General features: G+C 53.4%; 1 protein-coding gene across 2 annotated transcripts in view; it reads left to right on the top strand.

Moving 5' to 3' along the window:
• The window catches only part of LOC144762300 (exportin-5-like), a 2,334,361-nt gene that overhangs the window by 1,565,133 nt on the left and 748,684 nt on the right, over nucleotides 1-20,544 (top strand). For both annotated transcript variants that reach the window (XM_078647447.1, XM_078647448.1), the window contains one exon: nucleotides 725-906. In XM_078647447.1, the coding sequence (XP_078503573.1) occupies nucleotides 725-906 (182 nt within the window). The remainder of the gene's footprint in view (nucleotides 1-724; nucleotides 907-20,544) is intronic.

The raw sequence follows: 20,544 nt of genomic DNA on the forward strand, positions 1-20,544 counted from the left end.
AATGGGTTAAGATATGGAGTGCCTGGAATGCCTATCGAGGAGACATCTGTGAACCGCCTACCTTGGAGCCGACTCCTGCGGATCTTGAGAGTTCTTAGGCCCGTTTTTCTATGATCCGCAATGTATCGCTGCACGTCAAAAGTCATTGTTGTACTTGCTAATCTATCTCTGCATTTCGGTCACTGTTTGAATTTGTTTGTTTTCAATAAAAAGATATTTAAAAAAAAAAAAAAAGGGCAGGGTCCATTTCGTTATACTGAACATTTGACCAAACAAATGATTTTGCATAGTTAAAGTTGTAGGTTAGCATTGTTTAATTATTTTTGTAACTCTGAATTATACAGTTGAAACATCTTCTGTTCTAATCAGCAATTGTACAAATGATCTCATATGCCCAGTGGACTTAACCTGAGGCACTCTCACACTGATTGGCAGATAAGACAAACAACCTGAGACATTGGATGGGCTGCAGAATAATTCGCAAAATGTGTTGTTTATGCTACCTTTTGCATATTTTTTTTAATGAATTTCAGTCCTGGAAGTCAGTAATATGGAACATATTTTAGAATCTTTAGAAGGCAAAAATGCTGGAAAACTACCCTTACAGCTAAGTTTATTTTCTAGCTTTTCAACTACAATTTCTCTATTTTGCAATAGAAAAGTTCTGTAAAAATCTGGTCTCTCTCTACCAAAATATTTACATTTTAAATGTTTTTCGTTTTAGATCAGCTATTGTGTATCTAGCATCCTGGAAGTGTTGAGATGGACTCAGCGACCCACAAACTTTAATGATGCTGAAGCTGGTGGATTTGTAACTGGTCGCATGCCCAATGGTGATCCAATCTTCCGCAATCCCTGCACTGAACTCATTTTTACACTTCTCAACAATGTGTTCACTCTCATCAGGTGAGTTGCGTTAACATATTAATGTTTAGTATCAAGCAATCAAGTCTGTCTTGCATAAATCATTATTAAATGCATTAGCTATCTTGAAGTCGTCATTGTATTACAAAAAAATATAACTAAACTAAACTGGATCCTATGGCCTTTAGCAACTTCCTCCACTCCTTCCTGTTAGTAGATGCCCAGGTCGAGACCCTGGGAATTAAGGTCAACTCCTGGATCACCACTATCTTAGACAAACTTATCCCAATGCCTTATCCTCCAGCACCTTGGTTTAATCACCAGCTGACAGCTCTTAAGAAAATCTGCAAAATTCTGGGACATCAGTGGGTTAATCTTACGATCTCATTGCCAAAGCCATGGTCAGAAAGTCTATCATAGATTACTATATGGCTATTAAGAATGCGCAAATGGTTTTCATTGTGGAGAAAATGTAATGGGCTTAAAACTCAGCTATGGAAATATTATCTATTTGCTAAATCCATTATGGATCCCACTTACAAGGTCCCTAATCCTCTTATCTTGGAGGATTGATGCAACGAGTTGGATTTCTTTTCCCAAAAAATTGTTGAAATGTATGGTATTTGTAATGCAACCCCCTCTGGAATCGTGTTTGAGTCTAGTTGCATCATAATTTCAAGTAGGGAGCCATCTCTGCCTCTGATCTTATTATCACCTAGAGCCTTGAGTTGATTTTCAACTCAATTAAATCTAGATCCCTGTGGAAAGCTGCGCCTCTTTGGGTACTCCATAGAGTCAGCAGCGTTATCTTCCCTGCTCTGATTGATCTTCTCAACCTATCAGTCAGCACAACTACTCTCCCTCAGACCTGTAAACATTCTATGGTCAAATCTTTGTTTAAAAACCCAACTTATCTTCCAGGGGATCCTCATCAAAGTCATAAGCACTGAATATTCCCGCCTACGTGCGGGGACCCCGGAAATAATATAAAATTATATATGTAAATCACATATAAATAGCTCCACGTATATGTATGCACATATATCATTTTTTCTCACACCAATGCAGCCCCAAAATGGAGGCTAAACAATGTAAAAACTCCTACATACACTGTAATTAGCAAGGAAACAAGAAACACATTAGGTCAAATAGCCCTTGAACTTTGTGTTTTAATGAGCAAAAAACACTCATAAATCCTAAAAATTGCTAATAAATATACATTGTTAGCCACATGCTGCATTGAACAGCAGTAGCATAGAAAATGAAACAATTTTCAACAAAAACTGGCACCGTGCCTTTAAGGCTGCCATGACCCCTGGCTTCCCATCATGCCTCAGGGGTGACAGTTAGGTCCCTCGTTCAACAGCTCCCTTTCTTTTTGACTTTCTGTCAAAAAATATTTGAGATTTTCTACAATTTTTACTTTCACTCGACGTCTTTTGGACATAGTGTTAGTGCTGCTTTTTTTGAGTCTTAAAAAAGGAATTTTTCTGTCAAAAATGCCTTCTCTTTTTGACAACTGCCCTTCCTGTGGGAAGAAGAAGGCCAAGACTGATACACATTCTGTGTGTATCCTCTGCCTCCCTGACACTCATTCTGCAAGTTCTTGTGAACACTGCAAGACTTTATCCAGGAGAACTCTTAAGGATATGGAGAGAATTCGAATTTATGGTCTCTCTGAGAGAGGTAGGTCTCCTAAGAGGCAAAAGAGGCGCAGAACGTGATCGCCGTCGAGAGAAGTCCCGACTTGTTCTCCTTCGGCGTCGAAGAGGCCGTCGATGACGGCGAAGACGAGGATTCTTCCTTCGACGACTACGTCTTCAGCGTCGAGAGGCAAGGTACCTCAGCTGCCGTCTACGGGGCGTGCAGCGTCGAGAGAAAGGTCTCCGTTGGAGCATAGGAGCTCGACATCGAGACAGCCGGCGTCGAAGCATCATCACGAATCCTCGACGTCGCGGCTTCCTCTGTCGACGCCTAGTCATCAGCATTCGACGTCGAGACATCCTCCGTCGACGCCCAGTCATCGGCGTTAGACGTCGAGGCACCCTCCGTCGGCATCCGGCCAGCGACGCTCGACGTCGAGGTATCCTCCGTCGTCGCCTAGTCACAGGCGATCGACGTCGAGAAGGTCTCAGTCGCCGTCTCAACATCAAATGTCGACGTCGAGAAGATCCCTGTTGACGTCACAGCATCGACGTACGACGTCGAAGCAACCTCAGTCGTCGCCTGGTCAATGGCCCTCTACGTCGAGAAGGTCCCAGTCGTTGTCACAGCAGCGTCGGTCGATGTCAAAACATCTGTCTTCGAGGCAAGTCTCTCCTTCAAGATCCCATGGGAGGTCACCTTCGGGGCAGACTACTCAGGAGAGTGTTAGTCAACCCTCGGATCAGTCTCATTCCTTAGCACCACAGCAGAGGTCTCCAAGATCGACTCCTGCTGCGGAGTGGTAACAGTTCGATACGATAAGTTGTACAAAATTACAATGGTGCCTCCTATTACTTACCTAAGGTGAAGATAGCATAGTCCTAGCGAACCTCCAGCCTCTGGACAGCTCCATTCCTTCTATCGACTTTCACATTCCACTTACTTAGTATATGGTTTGTCGTGCCCCTAGGGCACCATTGTAATTTTGTGCAACTTATCGTATTTTTCTTAAGAGATTGTCATGTGCTTAGCCCTCTGACCTCATAAAGAGTTCAGAGGTGTTTGTTATTAATAAATATATGGTTTATTTTCATAGCAACCTGTGTGGTTTCCTTTCATCTGGTATTCAAGGGGTTATATGTGGTAAAACGGCTGGCTTCACATGCCAAAAGAGTTTAGCCTAAGACTGCTTTGTCCATGCTACCACTAGGATAGCTGGTCTATAAGGTTGACTTACAACCAATCACCATATGGGTTGTTTGGACTGATACAAGGTGGTCACTAGAACTAGTGAACATCATATATCAGGCCAACTTCTCACATTGGTGGCAGCGGTGGGATTTGAGCTTGCTGTTGTTTTTACCAAATATAATCTTGAACTATCAGTTGAAAGATCACATAAGGTACTATAGGTACATATAACAAGCTTAGAAATACTCTGAGTTCTACTGAACCAGCTGTTGTAGTAGAAAGGGCCTAGCACACCCTGACTACAACTCTTAGCAAGGGATCAGTAGGAAAACCCATAGTGTAGGTAGGTGCATCACTTACACCTCACTAGAAAGTATGTCTACCCATGGAGAGTCTTCAGAGACTCCCCTAGTTGTTAGTGACCCTCCACAGGTCCTTTCCAGATATGCAGCTCTCAGTTTCCAGGAGATGAGACAATTGTGTACCTCCAGGAAATTGAAACAGGGTTCTAACCCTACCACTCCTTTTCTGTTAGGTCTCTTAGAGACATATGATGCTAGAAGGGCTTCTAACACAGGCCCCCCTAATGCAGATGGAAGCATGCCCCCCTTAGAAGGAACACCTGGTGATCCAGATGCCAACCTCCCTGAAACAGAGAATGTAGCTGAGGAGGAAGAAGAAGAGTCCTCTGGGGATTAGGCAGACAAAGGTCCTGTAGTTGTCAGCAGACTCACCAGGGCCAACTTAGACCTACATATGGATAGTACTAGGGGACCCCCAGTGCTGTCCATGAGCAGGCCTAACCTTGGGGTCAGAACAGATAGATCTCATTCTAGGGACTCCAACAGATCTGTGCACTCTCATGCATCTGCCCAGAGGAGAATGACTTCCCCTCAGAGGAGAGAGCATGATGCAAAGATGAGGGAAGCTAATCTGAGGATTCAGAGGGAAGAACTTGCCCTTGCCAAAGAGAAGCTTGCCTTTGCTAGAGAGCAACAGTTGAGTGGGGTAGTCCCCACTGGTGGCAGCAATATCCCTAGGGATAAAGAAAGGGGTTTTGATTCTAGAAACCTGAGCAAAATAGTGCCCTCCTATAAGACAGGAGATGATATCCACAAGTGGATAACTGCTCTGGAGAGGGCCTGCAAAGTACAGCAGGTACCCCAGAGTCAGTGGGCAGCTATATTGTGGCTCTCCTTTGAAGGTAAAGGAAGAGACAAGCTCCTCACTGTTAGAGATGAGGATGCTAATGATTACCAAGTCCTGAAAAATGCACCGATTGATGGGTTTGGCTTAACAACTGAACAGTACAGGTTAATGTTCAGAGATACCCAGAAAACTCAGGCTCAGGATTGGACTGACTTTGTTGATTGTGCCACTAAGGCTTTGGAAGGCTGGTTACTGGGAAGTAAAGTTACTGATTACACAGGATTGTATAATCTAATTATGAGAGAGCAAATCTTAAATAATTGTCAGAACCAGTTGTTGCATCAGCACCTGATTGACTCAGATCTGACCTCTCCCCAAGAATTGGGAAAGAAGGCAGACAGCTGGGTCAGAACCAGGGTTAAGCAGCAGAACCAGAACCAAGGTGGTGGCCAAAAGAAAGCAGACCAGAAGGGTAATAATGAGAATAAGCAAAATGACCAGAAGTCTTCAACAGGGCCCCAACAACCTAAGGAGGGTGGGTCCCAAAATTCCCAAAAGAAGAAGAATGATGGTCCTAAGAAACCATGGTGCCAATACTGTAAAAGTAAGACTCACTGGTTTAGTGAGTGCACTTTTTTGTTTCTGGTGTACACCAACGGGTTGGAAGCCTTTTTGTTGGAAAGCTGTGCTGATTTTCCCCAGGTAAATGGTAAACGTATGTTATCGTATGCGGATGACACAGTTTTAATGACCCTAACTGCAAATAGCATGCAAACCTGCTTAAATGCTTTTGATACCTTTATGCAGGGGTTAGATCTGAGGGTCAATTTCGCAAAGTCCTTCGCCATTGTCTGCGGCCCGAAAGGGGTAAAATCTCGCAGGCTCGTGGTGAAGGACTCGATCATAGCGAAAGTTGATAATTTTAACTATCTGGGGAACCTATTTAATAAAACCTTACGTTGGAATTCGTTAATATCAGCGTGTGTGCAAAAAGCTACCCAAACTGCTGAGGCTATCTTTCGTTTTTCCAGCAAACTGGGTCAGAGGCCGGTTGCAGAATTAAAATCCCTATACAAAGCGAAGTGTATCCCGGTTGCAACATATGGTGCGGGAGTATGGGGTACACAATCCTGCAACAACATCCAAATTATGGAAAACCAGTTCAAAAAACGCCTCTTATGTGTTTCAAAAAGCACCTCTAACATCTTTTGCCACACTGAGGGGGGAGTTGAATTTGTTAATGATACCATCCATGTCTCCCCTTTGCTGCTTTGGACTAAGGTTTGGTGCTCTGATGACCTGAAACTTATTAAGGAAATACTACAGGACTGTCTTAAGCTTGAGCATTTTGATAAAATCCCATGGTTACTATATGTTAGGGATACCCTCTTTAACATAGGTCTGGGCCATATCTTTTTGAAAGTCGAGACTATCGGTGCTGAGACAAAGTAATTAATTAAAGAGGCTTATCGCTCAGAATTAGGCATGCTGCGAAGTAGTGAGAGAGCGGTCTACCACAGGGGAAGCTTGCTCCATCAACCTTACCTATCATACATAGGGCAGACACAATGGCGCTTTTATTTAACTGGGTTTCGTTTGAACACACTACATTTTCTATTTGCATTTCCACAGCAGGTGGGCTGGAGCGAGAGTCTACCCTTGTGTGCTTGTAACAACAAAGTTTCTCAAAATACTCTCCATCTTATACTTTTTTGTTGCTTGTACAAAGATCCAAGGATTAGATTTATTAGACCAATTTTGTCATCATTTGGATCCCGCTTTTATAAAGAGGGATATGAACACTTACTCTCATTATCAACCCCAGCAATATGCAATGCTGTTCTTAGTTTTATTAGAGTAGCACTTAGCATCAGAAACCGATATTAATTATTGACATGGATTGCTGTTTCCTACTTATGTGACTAGTTTAGAGTTTGGCACCATTGTCTATTGTATTCGTACTGGTAAACTGTCTCTTTTAACTCATTTGACTTCTTTTATATTCATCTGTAAATCATGTAATGATAATATCATAATGTTTAGAGATAAGTGCATGATTCTTTTAATTGTGTATTTTGTTTGTCATACTTTTATGATTCTGTTTTTATGAATCGAAATAAAGTTTTCTAAAACGAAACGAGTGCACCAAGAAAGGCCAAACTCCTACCACTACTGTCCCTAAGACACCTGCACCCCCTAGTACAGTTAGTAGTGGTAGTGTACCTCCCAAGGCTATAGTTGGGATAACCCTGGGAACTGAGGTGGATTCTGACTTAGTTAGAATTCCTACTCAGGCAGTTCTTGTTTGTACTGGGGACATGGATATGACCCCTACTGTAAGTCCTAGTACTCTGGGCAAATACAGGCAAACGCCTTTAATCAATGGAAAAATGGCCCAGGCCTACAGTGACACATGTGCCAGTGTCACTATGGTGACACCAACATTTGTGGACCCTGACCAGATCATGCTAGGTTCAGACTACCTAGTGACCAATGCTAGCAATGTCACTACCAATCACAGTATGACAGTTGTTAATTTCTCCTGGGGAGGGGTAACTGGCCTCAAAAGGGTTGTAGTTAGTTCAGACCTCCCAGTAGATTGTCTTTTGGGCAATGATTTGGAATCCTCACTGTGGTCAGATGTGGAGTACAGGACTCATGTAGAAATGCTAGGTCTCTCCTCACATGCCCTTGCTGTGACCAGGTCACAGGCCAAGAAATGCCCAGCTGAACAAGTGCAGGATCCTGGAGGAATGCACCAGACACTACCTAAGAGGAAGAGCTCTAGGGGTAAGGCTGAGCCTCCCCCCTTGCCTCAGGTTGAGGATCAGCCCTCTCAGGAGGCTGACCCCAAGACCCCAGAAGGAACTGTCCTAGAGGAGCTTGAGCCTGAACAGGTTGAGTTTCTTGGGACAGGGGGACCTTCCAGGGCAGACTTGAGGCAGGCACAGTTAGACTGTTCCTCCCTTGAACCCCTCAGACAGCAGGCTGCTGCTGAGGCTGCAGGGAATGACACAGGTGCCCATAAGGTATATTGGGATGAAGGACTACTATACTCTGAGGCAAGAGACCCCAAGCCTGGTGCTACCAGGAGGCTGGTCATCCCCTTGTCTCTTAGAGGTTTCCTTCTCACCTTAGCCCATGAACTTCCCCTTGCAGGTCACTTAGGCCAGAACAAGACTTGGGACAGGCTTGTTCCACACTTTCACTGGCCTCATATGTCTGAAGACACAAAAGAGTTTTGTCGCTCATGTGTCACCTGTCAAGCCAAGGGCAAATCAGGTAGCACAACAAAGGCCCCCCTTAAACCACTACCTGTGGTGGGGGTTCCCTTTGAAAGAGTGGGGATTGACATTGTTGGACCAATGGACCCCCCAACAGCATCTGGGCACAGATTTATACTGGTGATAGTGGATCATGCCACCAGGTACCCAGAAGCTATTCCCCTTAGGACCACTACAGCTCCTGTTGTGGCCAGGGCCCTACTTGCAGTTTTTACTAGAGTGGGGTTTCCTAAGGAGGTTATCTGAAAGAAACAGGTTAGTATTAGATTCTTTACCTTAGAATATCCCCAGGCGTCAGTCTGGATCCGGAAACTTTTGCGTAGCAGTACCCCTGCGCGCCGGTAGGCGTCGTCTGCAGGCGTCCCCTGCGGCTCCGCGTCCGTCGTCGGCGTTGTGCGCCGTGATGACGTCGCTGGAGTATATAGACGCCGCCTCCGCGCGCTGACGTCAGTTCTTCTTTTTTCCGCGCCAGTTAGCGCAGATCCGAAGAGCAGTACTCCGGTCTTTTGACCAAGTTTTTGATAATTCTAAGTCTTTCTACGGTGCCGGTAGGATGCCCGGTTTCAAGAGTTGCGACGGGTGCGACCGCCTGATGTCGGTCACCGACCACCATCGACTCTGCCTCCGGTGTCTGGGCGCGGACCCCGACGTGGAGTCCTGCGTCGACTGCCGGGCCTTGACTAGTAAAGCTAGACGGGAGCGGTCCCGCAAGCTGCTCGAGCTCCGAGTGTCGGCCCCGCGTCGAGAGCGGTCCCGGTCCGGTCGGAGGTCGAGGGAGCGGTCGAGGGAGCGATCGCGGAGCCGCCATGAGCGCTCCGGGAGTCGCCGCCATTCCTCCGGTTCGTCAGGTAAGCGTCACAAGAAGTCGGGGCATCGTCATCGTACCCCCGACTCCCCCCGACGCCCGCGTGATGCGGCCGGGGGTTCGGGTGGCCCCACCCCCGCGTGGGTCGCCGACGCCGTCTGCCCCATACCCGTCGGTCCCTGGGGAAGGCGCGTCGCGCGAGGAGATTGAGGAGTTCCTCATGGCTATGAGGGCGATGTCTCCTCCGGCGGGGCCTAGGGCGCCTGCGGGCCCGTCGGTCCCGTCTGGGGGCCCGAGCGGTTCGGGTGCTCCTGCCCCGACGCCGGCGGCGGCTCCGGTCCCGGCGCCGCTGGGCCCCTCAGGGTCGTCGCCGGCTGGTCCACCGGCCTCTCCGACGCCGATTCCATTGGGCCAACCCGTGGTGCCGCCTCCGCGCGACGCCGTGGCTCCGCCGTCGGTTCCGGCCGGCGTCGGGGCGCCGGCGCCGCGCGGCGCCACCCCCATTCCCTCTCTGACTCCTGACGCGGAGTCGGACCGGCATCGTCCGACGCCGAGTCCGGCGCCGTTGGAGCCCATTGGCTCCGAGGAGCCGGTCTATATCGTCGACCCGGACTACGGCGATGAGGACGAGTATGGAGAGGGTTGGGAGGGGTCTGAGGACCCTTTATCACGTGCCTGCCAGTATGACGTGGACTGGGTAGGTGACCTAGGTGATGCCAGTGGTCTGGACGAGTCGCCCAACCCTGGGTTTGTCTCGCCTTCCCCTGTGGCGTCGGAGGCGGGGGCTGCCTATTCGGTGGTCCTGATGAGGGCTGCCAAGGCCTTGCGCCTTGAGCTCCCCGTCGTTAAGGTCAAACCTAACATTCTCACCGAAGTGTTTAAACCGCAGTCATGCCCTCAGGAGCCTCTGCTGCCGTTTAATGAGGCCCTGACGGATGTCCTTTTGGGCACCTGGTCCAGGCCCGCTTCCGGTGCACCGGTTGACCGGAACGTTGCCAGGCGTCACCGTCCGTGTTCGGACGACCCTGCCTTCCTCTCCACCCATCCCTCCCCGGAGAGTCTGGTGATCCAGGCCTCCACTTCACAGTCCGCATTCCCGTCGGCCCCGCCCGATCGGGAATCGAAGCGATATGACCAATTTGGCAAAAAGGTCTTTTCGTCTTTGAGCGCTGGACTGCGGTCTTGCAACACCGCATGCCTCTTGGGACGCTACACCCACTCTCTGTGGGATACGGTCGCAGAGTGCCTGCCGCAATGCCCGCAGGAGGTGCGGGACAAGCTCAACCAGGCCTTGGTTGAAGGCCGGGACGCGGCGAGGTATTCGATCAGGTGTGGTCTTGACACGACCGACTCGCTGGGACGGGCTATGTCCACGACGGTGGCGATTCGTCGCCATGCTTGGCTGCGATCCGCCAACTTCTCGCCGGACGTCCAGAATGCCCTCATGGACATGCCATTTGATGGCAGTCGCCTGTTCGGTGACAAGGCGGACAACGCGCTTGAGCGCTTCAAGGACTCCAGGGTCACGGCCAAGTCCTTGGGTCTTTCGACCCAGCACCAGCAAACGGGTTCGTTTCGCCCCTTTCGTGGCCAAGGAAGGGGCGGTCCCACACGTGCTGCCAGCCACGCGCCGCAGAACGCTCCCCAGCGCGGTGGCGGCCGTGGTTTCCGCCGTGGTGGCGGTAGAGGGCAGCGGCGAGGTCAGTCCACACCTCCCCCCGCTGCAGCCTCCAAATCTTCCTAGTCCGAGCTTTCGGGCTCACGTGACGCCAGTGAGTGGCAGGGTTCGCCATCACCACTCCCGCTGGCGCGCGATTACATCGGACAGGTGGGTGCTGCAGCTCGTCCGAAGGGGCTACTCCCTCCCCTTCGAGTCCACTCCTCCAGCCATGCCACCGCAGAACCACCGTGTGTCGGGGGACCACTTGACACTTCTGCAGGAGGAAGTTACGGCCCTCTTGGCCAAGGGGGCCATCGAGCGCGTTCCTGGGCCAGAAGTAGGGTGTGGTTGCTACTCCCACTACTTTCTGGTGCCCAAGAAGGACAAAGGAGGCCTCCGTCCTATCTTGGACCTAAGGAACGTCAACGGCTTCCTCCGGAAGGAGAAGTTCAAGATGTTGACTTTGGCTCAGGTCTTGGCTGCTCTAGACCCGCAAGACTGGATGGTAGCGTTGGACTTGCAGGATGCGTATTTTCACATCCCAGTCCTGCCGGCCCACCGGCGTTACCTGCGGTTCACGGTAGGCCAGGAGCACTTTCAGTTTATCGTGCTCCCATTCGGCCTTACCAGCGCCCCACGGGTGTTCACGAAAGTGATGGTGGTGGTCGCAGCTCATCTGCGCCGGTTAGGGGTTTCAGTCTTCCCCTACCTCGACGACTGGTTGTTGAAGGCGGGCTCGCCCCAAACAGTCTTCCACCACCTTCAGATGACGGCAGACCTCCTGCACGAGCTGGGGTTTTCCATCAATGTGCCGAAATCACACCTGTGTCCCTCTCAAAAGCTCCTTTTCATCGGAGCGGTTCTCGACTCGGCGCAGTTTCGGGTTTATCCTCCGGAACGGCGGGTCCGGGATATTCAGGCTCTGATTCCCATCTTTCAGCCGTTGTCCCGGGTTTCGGTCAGGTTGACGCTACGGCTTCTGGGGCTGATGGCCTCCTGCATCCTACTGGTGCATCACGCCAGGTGGCGGATGCGGGCTCTGCAGTGGGACCTGAAGTTTCAGTGGGCCCAGCATCAGGGCAACCTATCCGACCATGTCCTGATCTCGGAGGGCACTGCGAGACAGTTGCAGTGGTGGCTTACGGACCGCGATTGGGTCAGAGGCAGATCCCTCTCCCTTCCCCAACCGGAGCACGTAGTTGTGACGGACGCGTCCCTCCAGGGCTGGGGTGGCCACTTGGGAGAGGCGGAGATCAGAGGCATCTGGTCTCCGGCGGAGTCCCGGCTCCATATCAACCTTCTGGAGCTGCGGGTGATTCGCCTAGCACTGAAGGCATTCCTCCCCTTTGTCAACAGGAGTGTAGTGCAGGTGTTCACGGACAACACCACCGCCATGTGGTACTGCAACAAACAAGGCGGAGTGGGGTCGTGGACCCTTTGCCAGGAGGCTCTGCGCCTCTGGCAATGGCTGGAACGTCAGGGCGTGACTCTGACGGTTCAACACCTGGCAGGTTCTCTGAACGCCAGGGCGGACGAACTCAGCCGTCGGTGCTCGGTGGATCACGAATAGCGTCTGAACTCGGACGTGGCGAACGGTCTCTTTCAGCAATGGGGAGAGCCTTGGTTAGATCTATTCGCCACAGAAGAGAACGCGCAATGTCATCAGTTCTGCGCGTTGGAGTTTCCAAGACGGCACTCGCTCGGCGACGCCTTTCGGCGCGAGTGGAGTTGCGGTCTGTTGTACGCCTTTCCGCCTATACCACTTCTGCCCAGAGTGCTGAAGAAGATCAGGCGCGACCGGGCCCAAGTTATCCTGGTGGCTCCGGACTGGGCTCAAAGATACTGGTATCCCGAGCTACTCAGCATGTCAGTCGGTCCCTCGATCCGCCTGCCCCTTCAGGAGGACCTTCTGTCGCAGCAGCAGGGGACGGTCCTCCACCCGAACCTGTCCAGCCTCCACCTCCATGCGTGGAGATTGAGCGGCGACAGTTGAGGCCATTCGACTTGCCTCCTGAAGTCTGTGATGTGATTCTGGCAGCCAGGCGTCCCTCCACAAAGTCGGTATACGCCTGCCGGTGGAACAGATTTGTGGCATGGTGCACAGCAAAGGCTGTGGATCCCCTTTCTGCCCCTCTTTCCGAGGTTCTCCTCTTCCTTCTCTCTCTTGCCCAGCAGGGCTCTGCTCTGGGCACCATCAAGGGCTACCTTTCTGCCCTTTCCGCCTTCTTAAGGCTACCTGATCAGCCATCTTTATTCAAGTCCCCTATTGTTATGAGATTCTTGAAAGGCATCACGCACATGTATCCACCTGTTCCGTTCGTGATGCCTCAGTGGGACTTGAATCTGGTTCTGACATTCTTGATGTGTGCTCCCTTTGAGCCGCTTCATTCCTGTCCTCTCCGTCTTCTCACTCTTAAGACGGCCTTCCTGGTTGCCATCACCTCTGCCAGGAGAGTGAGTGAGCTCCAGGCTCTTTCTGTCAAACCTCCTTTCATGTCCGTCCATCCTGACAAGGTGGTTCTTAGGACTAGGCCTTCTTTCCTGCCCAAAGTAGTTTCTGCTTTTCACATCGGGCAGTCCATCACCTTACCCTCCTTCTTCCCGCCTCCGCATCCTTCAAAAGATGAAGAGCGGCTCCATCGTCTGGACCCAAAACGTGCGCTTTCATTTTATATGGATCGCACACGCCAGTTCCGGGTGGATGACCAACTGTTTGTTGGCTACGTGGGTGAGAAGAAGGGAAGGGCGGTACAGAAACGAACCATCTCTCGGTGGGTCGTCCTGTGCATCAAAGCATGCTACTCTTTGGCTCGGAAGGAGCCTCCTGTTGGGCTGAGGGCCCATTCCACTCGGGCCACGGCGGCTACTACTGCCCTGGGCCGGGGAGTCCCTTTGCAGGACATTTGCCAGGCGGCTACGTGGGCCTCGCTGCACACCTTTGCGAGGCACTACTGCCTGGACAGTCAAGTCCGGAGGGATGGCTTCTTTGGCCGTTCGGTCCTCCAGGACTTTCTGGTGTAGGTTTGTATTGGTTCGCAGACCCACCACCGGGGTTGGTATTGCTGGGGTATCTATTCTAAGGTAAGGAATCTAATACTAACCTGTTTCTTTCAGATGAACAAGTTACTTACCTTCGGTAACGATATATCTGTAAGAAACAGTAGTTAGTATTAGATTCCTTACCGCCCCACCCATCCTCCCCGTTCTGCGAACTGATACCTAGGGTTAAGGACATCCCTTTCAGGGCCCTAGTTTCAAATGGCACCAGTGTTAGTTCTCACATGGCTCTGCGTGTTCTGGCGCGGAAAAGCTGTGTCCAAAGAACTGACGTCAGCGCGCGGAGGCGGCGTCTATATACTCCAGCGACGTCATCACGGCGCACGACGCCGACGACGGACGCGGAGCCGCAGGGGACGCCTGCAGACGACGCCTACCGGCGCGCAGGGGTACTGCTACGCAAAAGTTTCCGGATCCAGACTGACGCCTGGGGATATTCTAAGGTAAGGAATCTAATACTAACTACTGTTTCTTACAGATATATCGTTACCGAAGGTAAGTAACTTGTTCGTCTCTGACAGAGGTGCAAACTTCATGTCAGGATACTTGACTGCAATGTGGAAGGAGTGTGGTGTAAATTACAAATTTACCACACCCTATCACCCACAGTGCAATGGGCTTGTGGCGAGATTCAACAATACCCTCAAAGGGATGATATAAGGGTTTCCAGACCAGCTTAGGCGAAGATGGAACATCCTTTTACCCTGCCTTCTGTTTGCTTACAGAGAGGTCCCACAGAAGGGGGTTGGTTACAGCCCTTTTGATCTTCTGTTTGGACATCCTGTAAGAGGACCCCTATGTCTTGTGAAGGAAGGATGGGAGTTGCCTCTCAAAAAGCCTAAACTTGACATAGTGGACTATGTACTTGGTCTTTGCTCCAGGATGGCAGAGTACATGGAGAAGGCATCTAAAGACCTGGAGGCCAGCCAAGAACTTCAAAAAGCTTGGCATAACCAAAAGGCAGTCCTTACTGTTTACCAGCCTGGACAGAAGGTGTGGGTGTTGGAGCCAGTGGCCCCAGCAGCTCTCCAAGACAAATGGGCTGGACCCCATACCATCATTGAACAGAGGGGAGAGGTCACCTACCTGGTGGACCTTGGAACTCCCAGGAGCCCTCACAGAGTACTTCATGTGAACAGGATCAAGGCATTTGTCTGCAGGGAGGACATGGGCTTGCTCATGGCCACATATAAGGGACAGGGGGAAGAGAGTGACCCTCTCCCAGACCTGCTCACTCAGAACCCTGATGATGGGTCAGTAGATGGTGTAGTCTTTTCAGACAGCCTCTCTGAGCATCAACAAAAGGATTGTAAACAGGTTCTTCAATCCTTTAGACAAATGTTCTCAATGACCCCCAGTCAGACCAACTGGTGCACCCATGAGGTGGACACTGGTGACAGTCTGCCTATAAAGAGTAAAATCTACAGGCAACCTGACCACGTCAGGGACTGCATAAAGAAAGAAGTACAAAAGATGTTGGAGTTGGGAGTCATTGAACCCTCAGAGAGCCCTTGGGCTAGTCCTGTAGATCTGAAAGAAACAGGTTAGTATTAGATTCCTTACCTTAGAATATCCCCAGGCGTCAGTCTGGATCCGGAAACTTTTGCGTAGCAGTACCCCTGCGCGTCGGTAGGCGTCGTCTGCAGGCGTCCCCTGCGGCTCCGCATCCGTCGTTGGCGTCGTGCGCCGTGATGACGTCGCTGGAGTATATAGACGCCGCCTCCGCGCGCTGACGTCAGTTCTTCTTTTTTCCGCGCCAGTTAGCGCAGATCCGAAGAGCAGTACTCCGGTCTTTTGACCAAAGTTTTTGATTATCTACTCTTAAGGTGCCGGTAGGATGCCCGGTTTTAAGAATTGTGACGGGTGTGACCGCACGATGTCGGTCACGGACCATCACCGACTCTGCCTCCGGTGCCTGGGCCCGGACCACGACGTGGACTCCTGCGTCGATTGCCGGGCCTTAACGAGTAAGGCTAGACGGGAGCGGTCCCGCAAGCTACTCGAGCTCCGGGTGTCGGCCCCGCGTCGAGAGCGGTCCCGGTCCGGCCGGAGGTCGAGGGAGCGGTCGAGGGAGCGGTCGAGGGAGCCGTCAGGAGCGCTCCGGAAGTCGTCACCATTCCTCTGGTTCCTCAGGTAGGAAGCACAAGAAGTCGGGGCGTCGTCATCGTACCCCCGACTCCCCCCCCCCCGACGCTCGCGCGATGCGGCCGGGGGTTCGGGTGGCCCCACCCCCGCGGCTCCGCGTGAGTCGCCGGCGCGGCCTGCTCCATACCCTACGGTCCCTGGGCAAGGCGCGTCGCGCGAGGAGATTGAGGAACTCCTCATGGCCATGAGGGCACTGTCTCCTCCGACGGGGCCTACGGCGCCTGCGGGCCCGGTGGTCCCGTCCGAGGGCCCGAGCGGTTCGGGTGCTCCTACCCCGACGCCGTCGGGTGCTCCGGCCCCGACGCCGCCGGCGGCTCCATCCCCGGCGCCGCAGGGCCCTTCAGGGTCGACGCCGGCCGGTCCACCGGCCTCTCCGGCGCCGATTCCATCGGGGCAACCCATGGTGCCGCCTCCGCGCGGCGCCGGGGCTCCGGCGCCGGCGTCGGGGCTCCGGCGCCGGCTCCGGGCGGCGCCACCCCCATTCCCTCTCTGACTCCGGACGCGGAGTCGGACCGGCGTCGCCCGACGCCGAGTCCGGCGCCGAGGGGGCCCATTGACCCCGAGGAGCCGGTCTACCTTGTTGACTCAGAATATGTTGAGGATGTTGATTATGGAGAGGATTGGGAGGTGTCTGAGGACGCTCTGACCCGCGAGTGTCAGTATGACGTGGACTGGACAGGTGACTTGGGTGACGCCAGTGGTCTGGATGACTCCCCCAACCCTGGCTTTGTCTCGCCTCCTACCGTGGCTACGGAGGAGGGGGCTGCTTATTCAGTGGTGTTGATGAGGGCTGCCAAGGCCTTACACCTTGAGCTCCCCGTCGCGGCCGTGAGGACTAACATCCTCACTGAGGTACTCAAACCGCAGTCATGCCCACAGGAGCCACTGCTGCCGTTCAATGAGGCCTTGACTGACGTTCTTTTGGGCACGTGGTCCAGGCCCGCTTCAGGTTCGCCTGTTGACAGGAACGTGGCCAGACGCCACCGTCCGTGTACGGATGACCCAAAGTTCTTGTCCACCCATCCCACCCCTGAGAGCCTGGTGATCCAGGCCTCGACTTCCCAGTCCGCATTCCCGTCGGCCCCGCCCGACCGGGAATCTAAGAGGTACGACCAGTATGGTAAGAAGGTCTTTTCGTCCCTGAGTCTGGGACTGCGGTCTTGCAACACCGCATGCCTCTTAGGCCGCTACACCCACTCTCTGTGGGATACGGTCGCGGAAGCGCTGCCTGAATGCCCGCAGGAGGTACGGGCTAGGCTCGGCAAGGCTATGATTGAGGGCCGAGACGCAGCGAGATACTCCATACGGTGTGGTCTTGATACGACCGACTCACTGGGCAGAGCGATGTCCACGACGGTGGCGATTCGTCGCCACGCCTGGCTGAGGTCCGCCAATTTTTCGGCAGATGTCCAGAATGCATTGATGGACATGCCGTTTGATGGCTGTCGCCTGTTTGGCGACAAAGCGGACCACGCGCTGGAACGCTTCAAGGACTCCAGGGTCACGGCCAAGTCCTTGGGTCTCTCGACCCAGCGCCAGCAAACTGGTTTGTTTCGCTCCTTTCGTGGCCACGGAAGGGGCGGTCCCACACGTACTGCCAGCCACGCGCCGCAACAGACTTCTTAACGCGGCGGCGGCCGTGGGAACCGCCGTGGTGGCGGTCGGGGACAGCGGCGAGGTCAGGCCACACCTCCCCCCGCAGCTTCTGCCTCTAAATCCTCCTAGTCCGTGCTTTCAGGCCCATGTGACGCCGGTAGGCGGCAGGGTTCGCCATCACCTCTGCCACTGGCGCACGATCACATCGGACAGGTGGGTGCTGCAGCTCGTCCGAAGGGGCTACTCCCTCCCCTTCGAGACCTCTCCTCCAGCCATGCCACCGCAGAACCACCGTGTGTCGGGGGACCACTTGACACTTCTGCAGGGGGAAGTTACGGCCCTCTTGGCCAAGGGGGCCATTGAGCGCGTTCCTGGGCCAGAACTAGAGTGTGGTTGCTATTCCCACTACTTTCTGGTGCCCAAGAAGGACAAAGGGGGCCTACGTCCTATCTTGGATCTACGGAACGTCAACGGCTTCCTCCGGAAGGAGAAGTTCAAGATGTTGACTTTGGCTCAGGTCTTGGCTGCTCTAGACCCGCTAGACTGGATGGTAGCGTTGGACTTGCAGGATGCGTATTTTCACATCCCCGTCCTGCCGGCCCACCGGCAATACCTACGGTTCACGGTAGGCCACGAGCACTTTCAGTTTGTCGTGCTCCCATTCGGCCTTACCAGCGCCCCACGGGTGTTCACGAAAGTGATGGCGGTGGTCGCAGCTCATCTGCGCCGGTTAGGGGTTTCAGTCTTCCCCTACCTCGACGACTGGTTGTTGAAGGCGGGCTCGCCCCAAACAGTCGTCCACCACCTTCAGATGACGGCAGACCTCCTGCACGAGCTGGGGTTTTCCATCAATGTGCCGAAATCACACCTGTGTCCCTCTCAAAAGCTCCTTTTCATCGGAGCGGTTCTCGACTCGGCGCAGTTTCGGGTTTATCCTCCGGAACGGCGAGTCCGGGATATACAGGCCTTGATTCCCATCTTTCAGCCGTTGTCCCGGGTTTCGGTCAGGTTGACGCTGCGGCTGCTGGGGCTGATGGCTTCCTGCATCCTTCTGGTGCATCACGCCCGGTGGCGGATGCGGGCTCTGCAGTGGGACCTGAAGTTTCAGTGGGCCCAGCATCAGGGCAACTTGTCCGACCATGTCTTGATCTCGGAGGGCACTGCGAGACAACTGCAGTGGTGGCTTACGGACCGCGATTGGGTCCGAGGCAGATCCCTCTCCCTTCCCCAACCGGAGCACGTAGTTGTGACGGACGCGTCCCTCCAGGGCTGGGGAGGCCACTTGGGAGAGGCAGAGATCAGAGGCATCTGGTCTCCGGCGGAGTCCCAGCTCCATATCAACATGTTGGAGCTGCGGGCGATTCGCCTAGCACTGAAGGCATTCCTCCCATTTGTCAACGGGAGTGTAGTGCAGGTGTTCACGGACAACACCACCGCCATGTGGTACTGCAACAAGCAGGGCGGAGTGGGGTCGTGGACCCTTTGCCAGGAGGCTCTACGTCTCTGGCAATGGCTGGAACGTCAGGGCGTGACTCTGACGGTTCAACACCTGGCAGGTTCTCTGAACGCCAGGGCGGACGAACTCAGCCGTCGGTGCTCGGTGGATCACGAATGGCGTCTGAACTCGGACGTGGCGAAAGGCCTCTTTCTGCAATGGGGAGAGCCTTGGTTAAATCTATTCGCCACAGAAGAGAACGCGCAATGTCATCAGTTCTGCGCGTTGGAGTTTCCAAGACGGCACTCGCACGGCGACGCCTTTCGGCACGAGTGGAGTTGCGGTCTGTTGTACGCCTTTCCACCTATACCACTTCTGGCCAGAGTGCTGAAGAAGATAAGGCGCGACCGGGCCCAAGTTATCCTTGTGGCTCCGGACTGGGCTCGAAGGTACTGGTATCCCGAGCTACTCAGCATGTCAGTCGGTCCCTCGATCCGCCTGCCCCTTCGGGAGGACCTTCTGTCGCAGCAACAGGGGGCGGTCCTCCACCCGAACCTGTCCAGTCTCCACCTCCATGCGTGGAGATTGAGTGGCGACCGTTGAGGCCATTTGACTTGCCTCCTGAAGTTTGTGATGTGATTCTGGCAGCCAGGCGTCCCTCCACAAAGTCGGTATACGCCTGCCGGTGGAACAGATTTGTGGCATGGTGCACAGCAAAGGCTGTGGATCCCCTTTCTGCCCCTCTGTGACGAGGGGGACCCGGATGCGGGGCCCCCGGGCCTGCCTATTAATGTGTCTCCTCTCTTTGTGCAGCATACGGAGTCATGGAAAACCCCCGACGTCATCTGTGGCCGGCCCGGGATGACCGCACTGCGTCCCTGCACCTTTAAATGGGCGGAGCCGGTCTTGGGACCCACCCCCGTTACAGAGGTAAAACCCATCCCTCAATCCACACAGGTGTGCGAGACACCCGGAGGAGGCGGAGGAGACTGGTGGCGAGAGTGGAGCGAGGACGAAGGAGAGTGGATTTCGAGTGAGCAGGAAGATTGGAGGACGGAGGTGGAGTACAAGCAGGAAGATCGGAGGACGGAGGAGGAGTTCAAGCAGGAAGATCGGAGGACGGAGGAAGTGTACCGGCAGGAAGAACGGAGGACGGAGGAAGAGTACCCGGAGGAGGAGCGGAGGTCGGAGGAACCGAGGGCAGAGACGCCGAGCCCGGGGAAGCAGGGAGACCGAGACGGCAGCTACTACATCAAGCCGGGAGGCCAACGGGACAACGCATCGCCCAGCCACACTTCCCGCGAAGTGTGGCTTGACCAGGTACGGTCCAGATTCAGCGGGTGGGCGGGCATTAGAAGGAGCAAGCTGCCCTGAGGTCACACACAAACCCCCCCTCCTCAGCACTAATACCCCCCCCCCCCTCACTGACCCACATCACTCGGCGAGGGTACTGAAGTGCACGTGTGAAGTCCTCACCCCTTTTCCCCTGCACAGTGTCCTAGGGTAAGGACAGTCTGACTGAGACCTATTTCCTTTCCTTTGCCGGTATTGAGAGGTCATCGAGACGGCGGAGAGATGGCCTACAACTCCCAGGAGGCAGTGGGAACGGCGGCCGGGAACAGGAACAATCACGTCGGAGGAAACGGAAACACCACTCCCTTTCTACAGAGTGCCTGTTCAAAAACGCAGACTGTGTAAAACAATAAAAGCATCC

Source organism: Lissotriton helveticus, chromosome 6 (genome assembly GCF_964261635.1).
Source record: "Lissotriton helveticus chromosome 6, aLisHel1.1, whole genome shotgun sequence".
In the NCBI taxonomy this organism is placed as follows: Eukaryota; Metazoa; Chordata; class Amphibia; order Caudata; family Salamandridae; genus Lissotriton; species Lissotriton helveticus.